Source organism: Prenolepis imparis, unplaced genomic scaffold, assembly GCF_030444845.1.
Source record: "Prenolepis imparis isolate NDT839.2.m4 unplaced genomic scaffold, iyPreImpa1.0 SCAF_9, whole genome shotgun sequence".
Lineage (NCBI taxonomy): Eukaryota > Metazoa > Arthropoda > Insecta > Hymenoptera > Formicidae > Prenolepis > Prenolepis imparis.
In genome coordinates, this window is record NW_028141167.1 from 15,329,881 (window position 1) to 15,353,746 (window position 23,866).

A 23,866-nucleotide genomic window follows, 5' to 3' on the forward strand; every position below is an offset into this window, starting at 1 on the left:
ACCGGGATATTGCATGTCTACAGCTTGTATCATTAATGGGAATAGGGTATCTAATATATTATAATTCCCTCTAATATTAGGATAACCTGCATCAAATATTGCGTTTATTAGCTTAAATACATATGAAAATTCTGTTGTAGGAACACATAAGTGTCCTAATTCTTGTGCGTCATGAGTCTCATATGCTCGGAAATATATTAAGATTTGTCTTGCTTGTGTCAGTTCGTGATTTTCATTAATAAATGAGATGCGACATTGTTCGCAACCTGATTTTGTCACACATTTTTTAGCGACAAATCCTGCAAAATACTCAATAGCAGATGCTTCTAAAGTTTCATCATTTGCATATGATGCGTCAATAACAATTTTTTCGACGTCAACCAACATATTTTCATCATCATCTTCATAATCACTTTCATAATTGTTAATTATATTATTTGACGTTGTTAACTCAACATGAGATGTTGTCTGAATGTCAGATGTAGTCGTTCGATGTATTTTTGGGAGCAAGATTTCATCTTCATCGTCTAAGCAATTTGCAGATTGAGCAGGCTTAGATAAATTTAACACAATGTTTTTTTGCAATAATAATCGAAAAACTTTTGCAGTTGGATTTTGATTATATGTCCCGCCATACATACGTATCATGGAAAACAAATTTTCCAAAGGATCTTGATTTACTCTGGAAGTCATAAAAAATTTAACTTCTTCACGTTTCAAATCATTCCATAATTCTAAAATAGCTTTAACTGAAATTTGTAATCCCTCAAAACATGGTGGTATTTTATTACCTTTATTCGTAATGGTGCGCCATTTGGAACAATTTTCTAATAATTGTATTAAATTATTTTCTACATTTAATCGACTTTCTGATAGCGCACAAGCATTTGGATTTGGATCATTACAATTTCGACTATTTAAAGAATCGAAACTGTCATTAAGAATTGTAAAAAATTCAGCAGTATGGATTACAGTTTCACTATTAATTCCGCCTGTTGTTCCTGCTGTTAACAAAGCTGCTGATACTCTGCGACTGAATACTTGCAGAGCTAAACGGCATTTCATCTTATCAAAATTATTAGGCTTTATATGTTTTTCTGACAACTTGCAAGCCGCTCTCGTCGCTTTGCCATTTTCTAGTTGCCATAATGATCGTACATCATTCCACGATGCTATTTTATCATCATCGTATAAAATATCATATTTTAATAGTTGGTTTCTTATCGATTTATAAATATGTGGCACATCAAAAATCGTATATATTTTTTCATGTCCATGCATAAAATAAGGACGATTTGTAGAAATTTTGTGTTTTATAGCACTTTGATTATTGGTGCCCTGATCACAAACAATAGCACGCAATTTTAATCCCGTATCTAATATTGCATCTATAACTATATTTAATGCAGAGGATAAATGATTACTGTGTAGAGTACCACCAGTCAAAAAATATGCTACAGGTTGCTTCCAATTATGTAATAAACCTCGGACCATAAAAACTAGTACACTTGTTGCTACTGTTGCATTATGTCCAAGTGGTCCTAAATCCTCAAAACCTTCAATTTTTTGTCGTCTTTCATAAAAGTCAAAATTTTTTTTTATTCTCATTTCGTCTAAAAGTAAAACGCAATTGCGTTCATTATTATCCATACAATTTACTTTTGTTTTCAAACAATGGAACATGGTGCTACAAATTCCGGGCCATAAATCTATTACATTAAACCATGTTTTAATTGTGGTTTCGGAAGGTAATATAAAACCAAACTCTTCGCGCATTTTTCTATATAAACTTGGCGAAGTATAGTGCATTTTTTTAGCTAAATGCTTTTCGTCTTCAGTATAAGCAGATTGACATTTATGAAAGAGTTGCATTGTACAAAATGTTAATACAAAACCTTGGAGCTGTCGCGATAAGGCATTGAAAAGGGTTTTATCTGATAAATCGCCTGTTGTTATTTTTTTTTGTAAACGAGCAATTCGATTATTTTTTGTTTTAATCATGCGTGTTAATACATTATTACGATTTTTCAATGTTTCTATAACATTATTTTTACGTGCTAATTTAACTTTTAAAATATATATTTGCTCTTTATATATCGCATCACTGGAAGTAACAGAATCCTCATCGTCAGATTCAGGAGAATATATTAACGGTTCCGCATTTTTTTTTAATCTTCCGCCCGGATACATTGCGTTTGATGCAAAATGCCTACTACATATTCTTAATTTACGCAATTCCGTATCGGATTCTTCTGCTAAATGATCGCAACCACTATTCACTAGCCATGTCATTAATCGATCTCTATCATCGACTGGTAGACCAAAAAATCGGACATTTAATATGTTGTCCCTACTTTTAATACCGCATTTTTTATAAATGCAAATACTGCTATGAGTATATCCTTTTATTATTTTATTCGGCATAATTTTTTTCGAGATATATGTTTTTCGAGAGATATATATATATATATATATATATATATATATATGTGTGTGTGTGTGTGTATGTGTATATGTCTTTATATGACTTACCCTCTTCTTTTACTCTTGTCTTTTTTCTTAAACTTGCGAAGAGATGTATAAATAGTTGTATAAAATATACAATTCTCTCTCTTTCTCTCTCTCCTCTACGCAAGCTCTACGTCACGTCACTCACTATATTCACTACTGTAACACTCACTATTCACTACTACCGCGAAAAAGGACGGTAACAATCAACGATGTTTTGTTCACTGAATGTGGACTCGGATGTAACCCGGACGTGAGCCGTCTCCCTCTCTCTCTCTCTCTCTCCTGTGTAATCCACGCCTATTATTCCCCTCTTGCCGCTCATGTCATAACCTCGAGCAATCAGATACGCGCGTAAATATGGCGCACGATATGTATACATATATCAAATGCTATATAGTAAAGTTTGAAAATTTTTTTAAATTTTATATACATTTTTAATAACTAAAATATTAAAAAAGCGTATTATACGAGTGCCGTTAATTTTCTTATACAGGGTATCCCATAGGAAAATGCTTAACTAATCAGCTGTCATTTTTTAATGCATGCAGTTACTGAGAAAATAAAAATTGTGTTGAAAAGAGGAAAGTCTTTAATGAATATATTTTTTAATGAATATAAATGAAATGTTTGTGTACCTGTTTATTTTATTGATAAAAAGTAATGAAAAAAGTGCTAATAATCACATATGTAAACCAATGATAAATATTTTCGAAGTGCGCACCATCTAAATTGTACAAAATTCTATTCTTTTACGAAAACTCGTAAAAACTTTTTCTAACATGTCACTTTTAATGTTATTATAACGATCCTTTTAGAATAGAATTTTGTACAAAAGATGGTGCGCACTTCGAAAATATTTATCATTAGTTTATGTGTGATTATTAGCACTTTTTTCATTACTTTTCAATAAAACAAACTATGGTATACAAACATTTTATTTATATCCATTAAAAACTGCAGACTTTCTCTTTTCAACACAATTTTTATTTTCTCAATAACTGCATGCATTAAAAAATGATGCCTATTAGTTTCATCATTTTCCTGTGGGACACCCTGTACCATATGCTCAATAAATCTTATAATTAAATACAGAAATTTATTTGTTTAATTATAGGATTTATTGAGCATACATATATACATTTTACATATCGATATAACGTGATAAAGCTGATATATAACATGATAAACATGATATAGGTATATATATAAACATTATAACATTATATATTATTATAAACATTATTATAAATATGATTTATTCAATTATTATATAATAAATCAAAGTAAAAAATACTAATATATATATATATATATATCTTTTTTTCAATTTATTAAAGACAAATTAAAAACAGAAATAACAGATTAGTATAATTGACCTAGGTATTTAAATAAAATGTGAATGTAAAAACAACATATATGTATAAATGTATACATGATGTGTTTATAAATCCGAGAATAAAAATAAATTTTATATTTATAAAATTAATTTATAAATTTAGATATTTTAGATATAGATTTTAGTATATATTAAATCTTATATTTAGTAAATATTTAATTAAGTTAGACAAATTTGTAATTAAAAGAGAAAGAATGCAAAATTATAAATTACATAAACGTAATAAGTATAAAACAGAAACTTATTAGATTTTAATCGCATTTTTTGTATATGTGTGTGTGTGTATCATTCAAATTATTTCACTTTTTAATACAATAATTACGACATAACATACTTAAAAAAATTTTTTTATTATAAAATGCATATATATGCTCTATATATATATAAAATACATGAGGAGTATATAATATATATAATGTATTTTATTATTGAAAATATTTAAAACTTAAAACTTGATTATAATATAAAACTTTAGAAACTTAATTTAAAAATGATAATGAAATATAATATTTTTCCCACGCCCTCTTCCACTTCCTCTTCCGCTTCCTCTCCCTCTTTCCATTCCTCCTCTTCCTCTTATTCCTTTTCCTCTTCCGCTTATTCCTTCTTCTCTTTCTCTATTTTCTTCGCGACTTTGCATTTTTCGACGCATTGACCATTTATATCTGTAAAACGTAGCAAGTTAATATATTAATATTAAAGCTAAATATATTAAATTAATTATATCTTTGTTAAATATTATTGATACAAAAATTTAGTTTCATACTTATAATTTTTAATATTATAAATATTAATTAATATGAATAATAAATAATTGTTATATATATATATTTATTTTTTAATTATAATATATATTAATTTTCTAATAATGTGTGATATAAAAATATATGATTAATTAAAGTCATTGCATATTATCAATACAGTAACAGCACAGTTACATATGTATATATGTACAATGCACGTTCCTATTTACCAATAAATAAACAAAATCTTCGTAGCTCGTTCATAATTATGAAAAACATTAATTATAGAAATTATAATTATATATATCTATATATATCTATATATTATATATTTAAATATATTGTACATATATATATATATATATAATATATATAATATATATATAATTGCAATAATTATTTCTATATAATTAATATTTTTCATAATTAAATTATAAACGAGCTATAAAGATTTGGTTTATTTATTACCAGTATATGCAATGACTTTATTAATCCATCTTATATTTAAATCATAATTCGAAAATTAGCAAATATACCTTGCATCGCGTTCGGCGCGTCTTACTCCAGCCCGATTTTGCATGCCTAAATAAGCGGCTTCGTCAGATCTTGCATCTCTGCCCCTTTCTGGTAGATCCTTATTGCTCATCCTTTCTCTGGTAAATGTGAACAAATTAATAAAAATTTAAAATTTGTATATTATATATTTTTAATTTTTATTCAACATACATTAGAGTACCTATATCTATAAAATTAAATTTTAGATTTAAAAAGTTTATATTCAAATATATATATATATATATATATTTGAAATAAAAAATACGCACACACACACACACACACACACACACACACACACACACACACACACACACACACACACACACACATACATATATATTTGAATATAAACTTTAACAATAATAATTACTATATAATTAATATTTTTCATAATTAAATTGTAAACGAGCTACAAAGATTTTATTTATTTATCAGTATATGTATATATGTATATATAGGAACGTGCATGTATATGCAACTGTGCTGTTACTGTATTGATAATATGCAATGACTTTAATAATCAATTTTATATTTAGTCATAATTCGAAAATTAGTAAATATACCTTGCATCGTGTTCGGCACGTCTTAATTCAGTCCGATTTTGCGTTCCTAAAGAAGCGGCTTCGTTAGATCTTATTGCATCTCTGCTGGTGCCCCTCTCTGGTAGATCCGTATTGCTCATTTTATCTCTGATAGAATTAATAATAAAAATAAAAAATTGTCATATATATTTAAATTTTTTATTCAATATACATTAGTGTACCTATATAATTAAATTTTGTATTTGAAAAGTTTAAATTCAAATATATATATGTATATAAAATAAAAAAATACACACACACACATATATATATATTTATATACATAGATATATATTTGAATATAAACTTTTTAAATACAAAGTGATTTTATAGTATGATACCAATATTGGCTGAGTTTCGATATTCACTGCCAGGACTGAAAATCTATAGTGTACGTGACGTAAAATATAGATTTACAGTAAAATATAGATGATTTACAGTACTGGCAGTGAAAATCGAAACTCAGCCATTGTAAGTTGAATATAATTTTTAAACAGGTTTAATAATTTTATTGTTTACTATATATATATTTTTAATACTTTGTTTTATTTTAAATAGATCTTTTTAGATGTATAATCTACTTTTTAAAATGTCTGTATAATGTCTTCTTTAAAAATAAAAATAATTATAATACAATCTCTCTCTCTCTCTCTCTCTCTCTCTCTCTCTCTCTCTCTCTCTCTCTCTCATAAATAAGACAAATGATATTTTAAATATATAGTTAATACTACAACTAATTAATATATTATATCACTGTACAAAGTGTACAATACCTTTGTTCAACGTGATCCGTTTCATCATCTGCATCATTTTCATTATCTAAAAATAATGCTTCTAATTCCATTCTTTTTCTTTTTAGTTTTTCTTCTTCTTTTCGTATTTTTTCTAATTTTCGCTTTGCTTCCTTTTTATCCATTCTATATTTAAAAGATATATTATTACATTTGTGTTAGTATTTATAACTATATACATATACATATACATTCTTATATGTAGAAAGATTCTTCACACATACACGAATAGAAAGAAACAGTATTAATTAATACTTACATTTAATTTTACTTGCTCTCTGATGTGACTCCTCCACGGACTGACTTGTCAGACTGACAGAGGATCGTGTCACACAAGCAAAGATATACAATACATCCAGACATTTCTATACGTTTTACATGTTTTTATATCTTTCTTAGTTGTTTTAGCGCGGCTCGTTAAAAACGAAAGTGAGAGTAAGATAATACGAGTAACTATCATCAAAGAGTTCTGAAATTTTACCCGAAAGCCAATGATTCGCGAGCCTGCTTTTATCTTTCCGAATTGTCTAATGTAACTCGCCGAGTATGAGATAAGTAAAGAATGAGTGAGATGACCTATCATCAAAGAGTTCCGAAGTCTCTTACAATGGACTTTTTCCATCCATAATAATTTGCAAATGTAAACATTTTATAAAATAAAAATAAAAATTCTTCCTTTTTATTAAATTTTTGCAAATACTTGTAATGAATTAATGAAATTTTTGCGGTTAAAATGACACCAAACACGACATAATTCAGATAATTTTTAATTAAATATAAAAATTAAATAAATAAAAATTCATATTACATAATTAATTGAAAATGATCCAAATAAAATGTGTTTGTTGCTATTTTAAATAAAAATCTTATTTATTAGTAAAATTACATTGAAAAATATTAAGTAAAAAATATAAAAAATTTTTTTTTGTGTGCAAGCAGCTTACAAAACGATAAATAAAACAGAAATAATAAGTTTTAAGATTTGTCGATGCTTTTGCTTATAAGATATGAGAGAATAAAGGAAAGAGAGAGAGAGATTTTCAGAGGAAATTTTTATTATATATTAACAATATAATAAAGATGTTTTTCATTAATAGTATTTATTATATATATATATATATATTAATATAATAAAATTATAATATATTATAATAATATATATTAATAAAAAAATTATATATATGCGCGTGTCTAATTCAAAATTTAAGAGAGATATATGTAACATAGAATTTTATATATAATACACACACACATACACACACGAACACATATATATATAATTCATATATGATACATGATATTTATAAATAATACATATATTTATATGACTATAAATATATATATTTATATATAATTATATATATTATATAATTAAATATATATAATTTATAGATTTTCTTAATTAAAAACAAATTATTTTATTGTACAGTACAATGCATATATTATTTTATTTTATTTCTCAAAATTTTTTAATATATATATTATATATATTTAATTTTTCATTGTCGGTAATAAGATTAGTGATTTTGTAAGGTAAGAAAATGGGTAAAATGTTTTCATTTCTCATCTTCTGTACAGTTCAATCGGTCGGTAATGTCATCATCCTCCAATTACCTCCGGGCCCACCGAGCCCACTTGGTAGACACGAAAATTTACCCAGGGCTGTCGGTCTTTAATAGTACCTCGTCAGTGCCTTAAGACAATGTTTTATGCCTTAAGTCTTTGTCTTAGGTAACGCACAATAAAGCCTAGTCTACAATAGAGTCGTAAGGTCGTAAACGTAAGAAATTGACCAATCACAGTCGATTATTCTCCTCGAATTCAACTGTGATTGGTCAATTTCTTACGTTTACGACCTTACGACTCTATTGTAGACTAGCCCTAACTGTGTTACGTCTTTAGTCTTTACGTATTCGCTTCACGTCTGAGCAGAATGATTGATTTATAATTTTAAGACAAAAAACAGTATTGTGCGTTACTAAAGACAAAGATTTAAAACATAAAACATTGTCTTAAAATTATAAAGCAATCATTCTGCTCAGACCCTAACTCCCGTAAGACCATCGGTCTTTAGTACCTCGTCAGTACCTCTGTTAAGTCAGCTGTCGTAGTAACACTTTCAATAATTCTGAAAACGCTATTCGATTGCTAGTCGTTTGCTAATTTTTGCATGTTTTTTTATTTTGTTTGCATATTAATTATTTTTCGCAAAAAATCGAAAATTAAATTTGGATAAGTGTAATCGCTATTTGGAACCTTTTACTTATGATTTCGTGAATATTTCGGTATTAGAACGTTTGCTAGTCGTTTTCTAGGTCCGTGTATACAAGTATTATTCTTATTTTATCGATAAATTCTCCAATATTTCATTTATTAATAACTCGTTAATTATCTAGTAACTTAATAAAAGGGTTTTAGAAATTATTTGTGTGCAAAATTAAGTCTATAAAAATATCTTAATATTTATTTCTTAACTTTGGAAACAATTATTGCAGTAACTTTAACAATCTTATATATCTAAAAATTATCATTAACAATCATATATTATATGTAATATAATTTAGTACGACTTTGTACTTTGTCAATACTGTCGACTATCAAAGCCAAACTTGGTTATTGACTAGGACACTGTACATAGAATATAAATGCAATTTTCATATTTGGTATATTTTGTCTCATATTCTGCTTTTTTGCACATATCTCGTTTCTCCCAATTATTATTAACTGATCGACAATATGCAATGTAGTGTCCCAAACCTTCTTGAATTTTAGGCTCTATATATTGCACTACACCGGACAAAACATAGCGAATATTATTTATTAATAAATGAACTGGTATATCTTTTAAATTACTTTTCATATTGCCACTGAATCCATAGGCACGTTGTAACATACTTTGGTATATATACTCAATGTCAACGCACATATATGAGCTAAATATTTTTTTGCTTATTGCACATTTTTCTTGACAATGTTCGCAGTTTATAGTCTGATCTTGAACAACTTTCTGTATACAATTTTGAAGGAATTGTATGCCTTCCTTTAAAATAGGTTGTGTTTGTACTGAAATTGTTTGTCGAGTTTTTTCTTTGCTGTATCCACATTTATTGCAATAAATCTTTTCTGTTAGACTTGGGTAGTTTTCCATCATTTCTTCAAAAAGTCGGCATATATTTGTAACGCAAGATCCTTCATCACTGTCATCTTGATGCTTTCTAAGTATACATGTATAGAGAAGGTTTGTTCGTTGTTGATAGAGTGATTTCGAAACTCCAGCTTTTGCATAGTTTGATGCAGTTTTCAAAACAGAATCATTTTTATTCAACTTTGTAGCTATGTCTATAAACTCTTTAAATTCTTTAAAGTTACAATAGGATGAAGCTAAAATTTCTACGATGCTGTCGAAAGCACAAGTGTTCCTTAATGAAACTTTTTTGTTAAATATTTTTACAGGTGCCACTTTATTACCATTCTGAATTATTCCTCTTGTACGATTTCCTGTTGGCCTCTGATGTATAATTGTAATATCAGGACATATGGGTTTAAAAATTTTCCACGTATTTCATCGCTTTGTTTTACATATGGCAATAATTGGTTTGTATTATATTTTAATGCATCAAATTTCAAAGAATAATTATGGTCATTATATTCTGTACACGCTGCATCTTTAACTAGATTGTTTTTAATAAAAAGATAAAAGTTGTAGTTTAATTATTTAATAAATATTATTGTTGTCTGACAGAAGATATACTTACATGTATGATCTTGAAAATTTACATCAAGTTTTTTTTCCTTATTATTCAGTGTTATATAATTCATATTGTTTGTATCTTTCGGTGAAGAACATGTTATTATTTCCGCAGAAGTAAAATTTATATTTTCAAATGTACTGTCATTTGTAAAAATATGAGCTTTTCCAAGAATGGATGAACAGTTATGAAAAGTATTTTGTAAATTTTGTTCGTTTAATAGTGCATTAACAGTCTTCAAAATATATTGGCTATCAACTTCATTTACCTAGAAAAAATTATTTTTATTCACTTAGAATTATTAGAAATGTACATTTATAGTGGGCAATTTATTAATTCCTGGTAAAATATTTTTTATATAAAACTATATATGAAATGTATTATATCTTGATATTAGACATTATATATGTATTATATATGGAGCAAATAAAAGTTAAAATTATAATGTAAAGCACAAAAATTAGAAGAAAAAAATATATTTATTTGTAATTTTTTACACACTCATTAGTTTTAAGTCACTCTTTATCTGATAAAAATAATGTAAAATACAAACAATCATTCTTGATGAACGCTACTTATCTTGGATCCAAGTATCACTTATATTTAACATATATATGATTTTTATTATAGTACATTTCTTCTCCTGTGCTCTGGTGTATTATGTTATTGTATTACTTTGCAATTAATAACAAAATAATTATTAACTATTTTAAAGTCGACTGATAAGATGAATAGATTGACAAATTTATAGATCGATCATAAAATCAATCATGGGAAGTTCATAATTAAATTGAACATTTAAACATATACTTTTAAAAAATATATAATTATATCTAATTGTATATAATTATAACTAATTATATATAATAAATGGTAAAGTATTCGACCAAACTAGCAATAGTGCTTTATTAAGCTCATAACGTTTCGACCACGTTTGTGGTTGTGGTCCTTTTCAAGTGATACACTGGAAATTACATATATATATTAATTCGATCGCCGCATTGATCAGTCTTAGAATAACAAATTCAATCTTAGAAATAAAAGTACTTTCCACTACTAACCACATGGTCGAAACATTGTGAGCTTAATAAAGCACTATTGCTAGTTTGGTCGAATACTTTACCATTTATTATTTTATATACTAGCGACTTGTAAAATAACGAATATTATCTAATTATATATGTTCGCGTTTGTGTCTGGAATAGGCACGTGCGAATGAGATTCGCCGATATCGCTCAGAGAGAGCGAGAGGTATCGAGAGCGGGAGAGACGACAGTATCGTATAGAGCGAGAGAGAGAGAGAGAGAGAAGGAAAGCGAATATTATGTTGTGGAGCGTCAGCTGATCGCAAGAGAGGAAGATAGATGGATGGATTAAATGAGAGAGCGTGAGATATCGGAATAGAGGAAATAATGTATTGATTTCGAGTCTGTTGCACTTGAAATAAACACGTTTATTGTATCGAATCTAGCAAGTATGCCGTACGCTTCGATTTATACTCGCTATATAGCGGTTTGCGCGAACGCTATATGTCGATGCACAAGTTCGCGTATTACAACCGGTTGATATTCTTTCGCTTCACAGATTTGAGATATACTCGTTATTCGCTGAATTTTTGTGACAAGAGAGAGCTCGTGCTGTCGAGTCTGACCTTTTATATTATTTTTCCCGAAGATCTTGAAAGTTCTTAGAATTGGGAAGGGGATTATTCGAATTGGCGCGAGCCTCCTGTTTTTGAGCGAATCGGTTTAACGGTAACCATTTTCTCGCGATAACAAACAGGAGAAGAATAGATATTCATGTCGACCTTGATTGTGGACATCGAGTGTTTAGGTTTATTTTATACTAACCGAAAAGAATACGAGATAAATACATCATACTTAAACATAATACATTTGGCGTTTAACGAACTTTGACAATATATAGCATATACATAATTTGTATAAAAAAATTTTTATTGGGTTTGGGACAACTTAAGACGTATACAGAGAGATGCAGAAACTAATTTAATATATTGTTGACGTTGATATATTAATGTATATTAATTCCGAATGACCTGTTAACACTTTGCCGACGGGAAATAAGAAATCTTATTTTCAACCATGATAACTTTTTGAAATTACCGATTGATGACCGTGCGAGTATTCGTCGATGTCTATTAATAAAGAAGAAGAACTCTTTGAAAATTGTATGGGTCACAGCAAAGTTTCAAAAATCTATCGGCAGAGTGTTAACAGAGCAGCTAGTGAATTTATTGTTAGTGTATCTTTGTTTGTATTACAAATATTTATTGTGAAATTATATACACATACTTCATCATTAATAATAACGAAGTCATCAGTGAGTTCATCGATTACCAACTCTTGTTTACTATAATTATCTTCGTCAAAAACTTCTGATGTTGAAATTAAATTTCGCCAGTTTTCTTTAAAGTTTAGGACATTTCCTTCACCGATAGTCTTTTTAATACAGTTGGCTTCGTCTTTTTGTTGATTATAGGCAGCTCTGCCTAGTCTCATGATTCCTGTAACTCATCTTATGTATTTAATTAAAAATTTATCAACTCGTGTTGGTTTGAGATTTTCTAACACATTTTGTTTTACATCGCCAAAATACGTCTCCGATCTTGCACTAATGGCTTTATCTGATGAAAATGGAAAAATATGGCGCATTACATTTGTCCAAGCTGGAAATTGTGTAGACAAATCTGTGAGATTCTTCATAATATCGGGGAAATAATATGGATTCGTTGTTAGATGAAAATTTGGATTTGTGTCGTCCTGTTTTATTGACACTTGGTTGTTAATTTCCTCAATATATTTAACAAGATTTTCGCTTTGGACGCATCTAAAAAACTTTCTTCATTTGTTTGACCTGCATTTTCCAAAGATTTATCATATTGCTTAAAATCGTTGAACTCATGTTTTTGAAGCTTATTTATTAGCCACTTTCTACTTTCTGCACATTGTGAATGTGACTCATCGTAATTAGTCTGACAAACTATGAAAATAGAAAGCAGCATGTTATTAAAATCTGAATAATTCTCTATTTTGCTCAACAGACCTATACATCTCATATAAAAATCCTTGATTCGTTTATGTTGTCCCTTGAAAAATTTCCATTGTGAGACAGATTTGATTAAATGTGCAATGTCAATTCTAATGTAGCACTTTGGTACATCTGATGTTTCATTCTTTAATAATTTTAAACAGTTTTCCAAGTATTTTTTATATGTCATACTATTGAACGCTAAACAACAAGCATTTTGCAATGCTAAGGAACGGTCTGTCGTCACTTCTAGAGGTATGTATGCTTCTCCTATCGAACTTATCCAATAATTCAACCAATATAATATAAAATTGGTATCATGCTTCTCAGACAACATTTGGCATACAGGGATGATCTGAGTTCCTATGTGTGTTACCGCAACATACAGGAATATATGCCCACTCTTTTGTTTTCCATTGTTATGCAATCGCATTATCCTTTTCACGATTGAACCTGTTGCATCAATAGATATAGGCATTTTCAATTTCACTAGATCTTTAAATAAATCTATTTGCTCAGGAGACCAAAAAAAGACATGAAATTTGTCAAAGCCTACGTCCCTAATCGACATGTTAAATTCAACATTATTTTTTAAATTCAAAATTGAATCAAAAAGGCTCGTGAATAGTTCTAATCCAAGTTTTTCGTCTTTAGCTTCTTGACGAGCTTTCCGGAGGACATTTAAGTTATATAAATGGGCAGGATCTTCATCACCATAATCCATTACTTCTTTGGCGTTTTCACGTCTCCATTGTACAGCATTTTGGTGTTGTAATTGTGCTTTTACTCTTTTCCTTTCAGGCTCTGCTAAACGACGTTTAGTCTTATGAATAATACCTCGTGTATCTAGTGTGTAGATATGAAAAATTACATTATCATTGTCATTTACAGGATATTTTAAACATCTGCCAAGTAATTGGTTTTTACACTCTTTACAATATCCTCGAATCTTTATATACGATTTCTGAATTTCTTTGTATACTTTTTCTTCTGAAAAACAATATGTGCAAGGGAGCTTATATTTATTCCAAATTTTTTGGACAAATACATCAGTCCATCCTCGTTGAAGTCGAAAATTCAAAAAACCATCTTTTCTCATCTTTTCTTGCGGCTTAATTTTCACCCATTCTTCTTTCGAAAAAGAGATATTCAAATTAATTTTATTTTTACCCTTTTGTATACATTTGTTAAAAATTTCATTCTCTGAATCAGTAGTACTACTTTCAGCAGTTGTATAGCTTTCATCAATCATACTTTTTTCATCATACTGTTTAAAATCAATGCATGCATGCTTCTGAACATTATTATCAAATCCTAAGAATTTTTTCAAATTATCTAATATATTATGTCTATTTTGTAAGATATATAAATACAATGATACTAGACTTATGCGATTTTCCAGATTTTTACAGATATCTGCCCAGACTGGATGCACTGATTTTTTAATTTTTCCCTTTGCAAAATCAAAAATCTCAAATTGTTTAACAATTTCAAATATTTGATCATGTGGCACTGCTGGTTTTCTTGGCATAATGGAAATAATATAGAATATTCGATTAAAAACTAAAAGCGTAATAAATTTATCCTACAATTCACACAAAAAATAAAAATTATTAATATATTTTCCAAACAAAAATAAGATGTTTAAATTAATCTCAATAATATATAATACTGAAAATGCAGTTCTTACCAAAACTAACTTTTTCGCAAAAAGGTAATGATTTAGAACATGAGTTCTTCAGGGTTTTTCATCAATTTTTGTTAATTTTTACTCATTGTCATATGCGTCATACATACAAGCATAAATGGTATCCGTATTACATGTGTATACATGGTATTACATGTGTAACTAATTTACACATGACATATGTGAAGCTATTTGAATAGTAAACATCTTCTAGTTGCTTTGAAACAGCTGACTATGTTTACACGTTATCCTTGGATTTAATAATATTTGTAGTTCTAAAACTGGCCAATCACAGCCATTCCTCTGAAGAATGAAATAGCTGTGATTGGCTATGATTTAAGGGTGACATGTAAACGTAATCATTGCCAGATAATGGGTGCTTTCCAGCTACGGAACACAGTGTTGCCTTGTAGCTGGAATGCTATTTAGCTATTTCATTTCACCACCAGAGTACTTTACAATATTTGTCACTAAATTTACCGATGTATATGTACAATTATGTTTAACAATTTGTAATAATTAAATATCGCAGTAGATATTTTCGCTGTAAAAATATTTTGTAACAAAATTTTTTTATGAATAAATTTATTTATCAGATATATAGAAGAGACTAAAAAAACGGATTAAATTATGTAAATTAAATTGTTATAAAAAATTAATAAAATTAATAAATTTTTTTCTATAATTATTCAAATTACATAATTAGTTTCGTGCAAAGAGCGATTAAAAGAAAAAAAAAACGCGCGTAAGCATTCATTCAATTTAAGAATTTTTAACTAATATCTTCTAACTATATGGTCTATTAATTTTCATTAATTATAAATAAAATAATTATTTCTTAAATTATATAACATGAGACTATATTCTTAAACTTGCTTAAACAATTTTTCAACAATTGCAATATTAATTTTTTTTTAAATTATGCCTTCTAACTATGCTTAATTAATTTTTATTAATTATAAATAAAATAATTATTTTTTAAACTATAAGACTATATTCCTAAACTTGCCTAAATAAGTTTTTAATAATTGCAATATTAAAAGTTTGTTAATTATGTCTGCTAACTATACGCTTAATTAATTTTCTTAAATTAATTTCTTTATAAATAAAATAATTTCTTAAACTATGAGACTATTATTACGTTTACGCGAGTGTTACTTCTATAGTAACTTACTCAAATGTACAAGTTACGATAATTTTTGAATAAGTTACTACAGAAGTAACACTCGCGTAAACGTAATATATATTCCTAAACTTGCCCAAATAAATTTTCAACAATTGCAATATTAAAATTTTTTAAATTATATTTGCTAACTATACGCTCAATTAATTTAAATTAATTATAAATAAAATAATTAATAATTATTTCTTATATGAGACTATATTCCTAAACTTGCCCAAACAATTTTTTAACGATTGCATAATAAATAAAAATAAGAAATATTTAATTTGTCTGCTAAGTATATATACAGAGATCACCTACGGATACCAATCCATAGAAAATAAAATAATGATAACAAATGTAAAAATGTTGGTAGTTATGGAGCGACGACACAGTCGTACACAGCATTTTAGCTGTGTACGCTTGTGTCGACTTGTGTCGTAGTTGGAAAGCACCGAGTCGTACACTGTGTTACACAGTGTCACCTGTGTACATAGCTGGAAAGCACCCAATCACAGTCATGATACAAGAATATGTAGAATCGGAACACGCCGATTCGAATATACCTTTAAAACAAGAACGGTGCATGCGCGTCGAGTCGCCTAAAAGTAACTAGGACTTAAGTTACTAGATGATTAACGAGTTATTAATAAATGAAATATTGGACAATTTATCGATAAAATAAGAATAATATAATACTTGTATACACGGACCTAGCAAACGACTAGCAAACGTTCTAATACCGAAATATTCACGAAATCATAAGTAAAAGGTTCCAAATAGCGATTACACTTATCCAAATTTAATTTTCGATTTTTTGCGAAAAATAATTAATATGCAAACAAAATAAAAAAACATGCAAAAATTAGCAAACGACTAGCAATTGAATAGCGTTTTCAGAATTATTGAAAGTGTTAGTACGACAGCTAACTTCAAATATGCCTTGAAAACAAGAACGGCGCATACGCGTTGAGTAGCCTAAAAGTAACTAGGCCTTAAGTTACTAGATAATTAACGAGTTATTAATAAATGAAATATTGGACAATTTATCGATAAAATAAGAATAATACTTGTATACACAGATCTAGCAAACGTTCTAATACCGAAATATTCACGAAATTATAAGTAAAAGGTTCCAAATAGCGATTACACTTATCCAAATTTAATTTTCGATTTTTTGCGAAAAATAATTAATATGCAAACAAAATAAAAAAACATGCAAAAATTAGCAAACGACTAGCAATCGAATAGCGTTTTCAGAATTATTGAAAGTGTTAGTACGACAGCTGACTTCACAGAGGTCTCGTCAGTGCTAGTGCTAGCTTATATCGAAATCCAAGACCTGTTGCGACATCAATGACCAAGTGGTGAATAGAGGAACTAATCCTCGTGAAGTGAAAGCTTTGCTACAAGTTTGCTACTTGGTTTCCTCTTGTTTTTATCATTATCTCTTATTTATTTAAATAATAATATTATAATGTATTTTATTTTTATCTTTAACTCAAAGATTTCGTTGAATATAACCTTGATGTGTTTGAAATTCCTGCTTTTTGGTCATCGGGGCGGTGCCTAACTTTCGCAATATATCGCAATATATCGCAATATATCGAATCAATGTTGAATTCTTTCTTTAGCATTGTCCATATAGGAAAAGTGAGGGTAACTGGCAGTCCATATTTATATAGTCAAAGACACAGCCAGAGAGAAGCCTGAGAGAGGCCATGCCAGCGATTTTCGTGGGACGCTTTTACTAGGCCGTACAGCAGCGCCGTGCATCCACTTTTAGGAATTGGAACTACGTATCCACATCCACTTTTCGATACCATCGATTATTTGGTTCATGTCCGTGCTAAATACATCCACTTTCATTTCGAGAAGTAAAATCGAAAATCATTTTTTGCGAATTTACGCATGTGTGTCCACACATCTTATATATTCATAAATTATAGATAAGAAATACATTTCGCGTATATAAATAAATTAAAAAAAAAATATATATATATATATTTTATATGCGAGATATTTTACATTTTAACATATATACAATACGTACGGATGAATATATATATGTGCGCATATATACAATTAAAATAGTAAAAGTAAAATTATATAATTACATAATTAAAATTAAAATTATATAATTAAAATAGTAAAAGCAAAATGATATACATGTTATAATATATTTTACTGAATTTTTGCAATTAAAAGACATCAAACACGACTTAAATCGGATAATTTTTGATTATTCATATATATTTATTAATTAAAAATTATCCGATTCATGCGTCATCGTGTTTGATGTCGTTCTAATAACTGTAAAAATTTCATTAATCTATTTTATACATTTACTTTCAAAAAGGTAAAATAAAAAATAAAGGTTTAAGTCCTTATATATTTCATAAGACATTTAAATTCGTAATTATATATTTGTTATTATATATATATATATATATATATATATATTTATATATATATAGATTAATTATATTAAAGGTCTCCGGATGTCAAAGCGAGGACGAGAACGAGATCATGTCGTCAGTTTCGCAGTCTTTTACGCGAGGCTTTTTTCATTTATAGTATTTCACAAATACATATGTATATGTATATGTCATCTTACTATAGAAAATAACATTTTTATAATTCGCATTTTGTCTGCTGAAAATAATTTTAATGGATTAAAGATTAAATCATCCGATTTATGTCGTGTTTGGTGTCATTTTAATCGCAAAAATCTCATTAATCCGTTAAAATTATTTTCAATTCAATATATTGCGAATTATCAAAATTTTATTTTCTATAGTAACATATATGACATATGATATATGAAAGATTATGTTATATATATATATATATATCGATATATACATACATATATCCACATGTATGCGAGCACGCAAGTTACACACGCATGTATGTGAGAGCGCATGCTCCATACTTATCGAGAAGGTTCGCGTAGCTTCCCCCTTCTTCCCAGGTAACTCTCTTTCGCATTCTCGTTCGGAGCACGTTGCAGAGCACGCAGCAAATATCAGAGCAAATAAATAATATCGAGTAGTTAAGATATAAAGTGCTTATTCGTTAAGACCCGAGATTCCTACCAACAAGATCTCCAGATCCCCATACATAACAAATTGGCGACGAGGATGGGATCGTCGTGAGAAAAATAAATGTACGCGAGAGCGGCATTACACGGTAGCCGGCAATATACGTGCTCAGAGAAAGAGGGGCCTAAGCGTACACGTAGCACGTACAGCGACTTCCGGTGCCATTACACCGTGAAATTTCTTTTTTTTCGGCGATATATATATGAATATGGCTTTGGCGAAGGCCGATGCGAAACCGACGATCTTAGGATCGTTTGCCATTGAGGCGTTCGATCCAAATACAACTACATGGAAACGCTGGTTACAATGCCTGCAAGGTGCCTTCCTGGTGTTCGGGATTGAAAACGAGGCACGTGTGCCATATTTGCTCCATTATGTGGGACCGTCGGCATTCGACATTTTATGTGACTCGATCCAGCAGACCCGTTCACGCAAACATACGGAAACTTAGTGCAAAAATTGGAGGAATTCTATGCACCAGCGCCGTTGGAAATTTCTGAAAATTACAAATTTTATCAACGGAAGCAGACGGAAGGAGAATCAGTACAGCAGTTCGTAGCTGCGCTACATAAGCTGAGCATCTATTGCAAATTCGGCGAGTATCTCAAGACGGCTCTCAGGAATCAAATGGTGTTCGGCCTACTGAATAAGAAGACTCAGGCGCGTCTCCTGGAAAGGAAGGACTTGACCTTCGATGAAGCAGTGAGCGTCGCAGTTACAATGGAGCTATTCGAGAAGGGCTCGGAGCAAATGAAGGCAGGCGGAGCAAGTACAAATCAAGCCGGTATTGAATATTTAAAAGCGGGTAAGAGATCTACAAATAAAAATCCTGCAGAGAAACGCTCAAAGCATCGAGCGATCGAATCCGGCAAGCAGCCATCGACGTCGCGTTCTAAGTTCGAGACAAAAACTAATGTAAAATGTTTCAGATGCGGTAAACCTCACTTAGCCACTAAATGTACATTATCCCGTGACGTGCGTTGCCACGGATGCGGAAAGCAGGGTCATCTACGAGTCGTCTGTTTCGGAAAGAGTTCTACTGCAAACCAGTTAGAAGAAATTTTGCAATTAGAACATGTAAGTCAAAGAGAGAAATTTTTGATTACACTCGAAGTAAGCGATAAAAAAGTAAAGTTCGAAGTAGATAGTGGCGCGGCAGTAACAGTAATGAGCAAGTACGAAGCAGCACGCCTCTTTCCAGAAACGCCTACTAAACATTATACAAATTTACAATTAATTTCATATTGCAATCGTACACTACGTAGTTTAGGATTCATTAAGGTACGCGTCAAATGTAATACAGAAATAAAAAAATTAAATATATATTTAATAAGTGGCGAAAGAAAACCATTACTCGGTAGAGAATGGATACGACAATTATCAAATGAAACTGGTTTCTTACTTAGTAAGGCTTCATTAAATACAATAACGGAAAGTTTTAAAAGCAAATTACAACGGTTGATCGATAAATTCAAAAAACGTGTACCTCTGAATTGTCTGCAATTGTTGGTGTGCAAGCTAAATTAACATTAAAATCAGATGCTATGCCTGTTTTCTTAAGAGCGCGACCTGTACCTTTTAAACTGCAACCGTTAGTAGAGCAGGAATTAAAGAATTTAGAGTCCGCGGGCATTATAAAAAAAATTACTACTTCTAGATGGGCAACTCCTATAGTTCCCATATTGAAGCGCGATGGTAGCGTACGTATATGCGGTGACTACAAGGTCACAGCAAATCCGCATCTTATTATTGACAATCATCCGTTTCCAACTACAAACGAATTATTTGCAAAATTAGCACACGGAATAAAATTTTCAAAAATTGATTTGAAGAAAGCATATCTGCAATTAGAAATTGCTCCAGAAGACCGCGAATTAACCTTGAGTACTTGTAAAGGTCTTTATAAAGTAAACAGACTTATGTACGGTATAGCCCCCGGGCCCGCAATATGGCAACGGGAAATTGAAAACATTCTTCAAGGACTCGACGGGGTAGCTGTGTTTATAGATGATATCATTGTTACGGGAGAATCCGATGAAATACATTTAGCTCGACTGGAGGAAGTATTGCATAGATTACGTCGACATAATATACAATTAAATTGGGAGAAATCCGATTTCTTACTAAATAAAGTTAGTTATTGCGGTTACATCTTAGATAAAGAAGGCGTTCACAAAGAAAAACATAAAATTGAGGCTATTAAAAACATGCCTCGCCCTACAAATGTATCAGAAATCCGCGCGTTTACAGGAATGATTAATTACTACGGCAAATTTATACCACATTTAAGTACTATTTTGCACCCGTTAAATAAATTACTTAGTAAAAACGCTCCATTTCGGTGGACTCAGGAATGCGAGCAGGCTTTTAAAAGAGCGAAAGACGCTTTTATGAGTGATAAAGTACTAGTACACTTCAATTCAAAATTACCTCTCATCTTAGCTACAGATGCTAGTTCGTACGGAGTAGGCGCGGTGTTATCTCATAAATACCCGGATGGGTCAGAGAGGGTGATACAATACGCATCTCAGGCTTTTTCAAATACTCAGTCTAGATACTCACAAATAGATAAAGAGGCTTACGCGATAATCTACGGAGTAAAAAAGTATTTTCAATTTCTTTACGGAAATAAATTCACTCTAATAACGGATCATCGTCCGTTGGTACACATTTTCTCACCAGCAAAAAGTTTACCTATTTATTCGGCAATGCGTATGCAACACTATGCGATATTTCTTCAAGGTTTCAACTACGACATTCAGTACAAAAAATCCGAGCAGCATGCAAATGCAGATTGTTTATCTAGACTACCAATCAGTCAACAAAATTCAATGGCCGATGTAGTAGATGCTTTTCAATTAGAATTAATGAGTACATTTCCAGTAACCGTAGATAAAATTGCAAACGAAACTAAAAAAGATGAAGAGTTGTTTGAATTATTGCAAGCATTGAAAGCAGGAAACCAGATTCATCGATCAAAACGTTTTCAATTAAATCAAATAGAATTTAGTTTACAAAACGGTATAATTATGCGCGGTCATAAGATAGTAATTCCAAAAACATTGCGTACAGTAATCTTAGATGAATTGCATGCAGGGCATTTCGGAATTGTAAGAATGAAAAATTTAGCCCGAAATTACTGTTGGTGGCCCGGAATAGATAAGGACATTGAGAAGCTTGTAAAAAATTGCGCAGACTGTAAAATGCATATGAATAATCCTCCGAAAATAGCTGTGCACATTTGGTAACCAGCTACTGCACCTATGCAGCGCATACATCTTGACTTTGCAGGTCCGTTCTTAGATAAAATGTTTCTGGTTATGGTAGACGCATTTTCAAAGTGGCCCGAAGTGCATGTGATGAAGGACATTACTGCTAAAAGTACAATTTCAAAGTGTCAGCAAATTTTTGCATCATACGGTATACCTTCAACTATTGTCACCGATAACGGGAGAACTTTTACTTCATCTGAATTTCAAAAGTTCCTTCAATCACAGGGCATTGTACATAAGCTTACGTCACCATATAATCCTGCAACCAACGGTCAGGTAGATTTGTACAGACATTCAAGCAAGCATTAAAGCGTACTAATTGTAACTCGTCAAACTTGAACGTAGTCTTAAGTAGAACCTTGTTACAATATAGAATCACGCCACATGCGACCACAAATAAATCTCCGGCAGAAATGTTTTTAAATAGAAAATTACGTACTCGCCTAGATTTAATAATACCAAACAAACAAACAGAGAATATAGCGAGCGATTCACAAAATTGCACTAAAAATTTTTTATGCGGAGAGAGAGTAGCATGTAGAAATTATACTAAAGATTCTAAATGGAAATTCGGTATAATTGCGAAAAGAGTAGGAAAGCTACATTATAATGTAGTATTAGATGATGGACGTTCCTGGATAAGACATGTAAATCAAGCGTCCTATTGGTAAAGATACGTCTATTGTAAATGATTATAACGACAACACTGATTATTGGGAAACTGAAAGCTCGAGCGATATAAATAACGAAAATGCGCCTCAAATGGAACCTGTTCCCCAAGCACAACCTTTACAGTATCAACCTGAAATGATCGAACCAGATCAAGCACCGATGGATGCACCCGTGCCGCCGCTGCCACCAAATGATCCTCAACCATACCAAAAACCGCAAACTCCAAGGCGTTCGATTAGAGTTAAGAAGCGTCCAGATTACTTGACACAATATCTACCAAAGTAAATGCGATAATAAAATACGAAGGTTGTACTGCGTGCTGTGTAAAAGAAGTATTAAAATGCGATAAGTAGTAATTTCTAAAGTGAGGAGGGTGTTATATATATATCGATATATACATACATATATCCGCATGTATGCGAGCACGCAAGTTACACACGCATGTATGTGAGAGCGCATGCTCCATACTTATCGAGAAGGTTCGCGTAGCTTCCCCCTTCTTCCCAGGTAACTCTCTTTCGCATTCTCGTTCGGAGCACGTTGCAGAGCACGCAGCAAATATCAGAGCAAATAAATAATATCGAGTAGTTAA

At 30.3% G+C, this 23,866-nt stretch overlaps 1 protein-coding gene across 1 annotated transcript; it reads right to left on the minus strand.

The window, feature by feature from the left end:
* Positions 1-4,364: 4,364 nt before the first annotated feature.
* On the minus strand, positions 4,365-5,891 carry LOC145940427 (uncharacterized). Its single transcript, XM_083045579.1, has 3 exons — positions 5,772-5,891; positions 5,187-5,303; positions 4,365-4,572 (listed from the first exon to the last, which is right to left on the minus strand). Exons 1-3 carry the CDS (start codon positions 5,888-5,890, stop codon positions 4,392-4,394), a joined length of 417 nt encoding a protein of 138 aa, XP_082901705.1. The 5' UTR covers position 5,891; the 3' UTR covers positions 4,365-4,391.
* Positions 5,892-23,866: the final 17,975 nt, after the last annotated feature.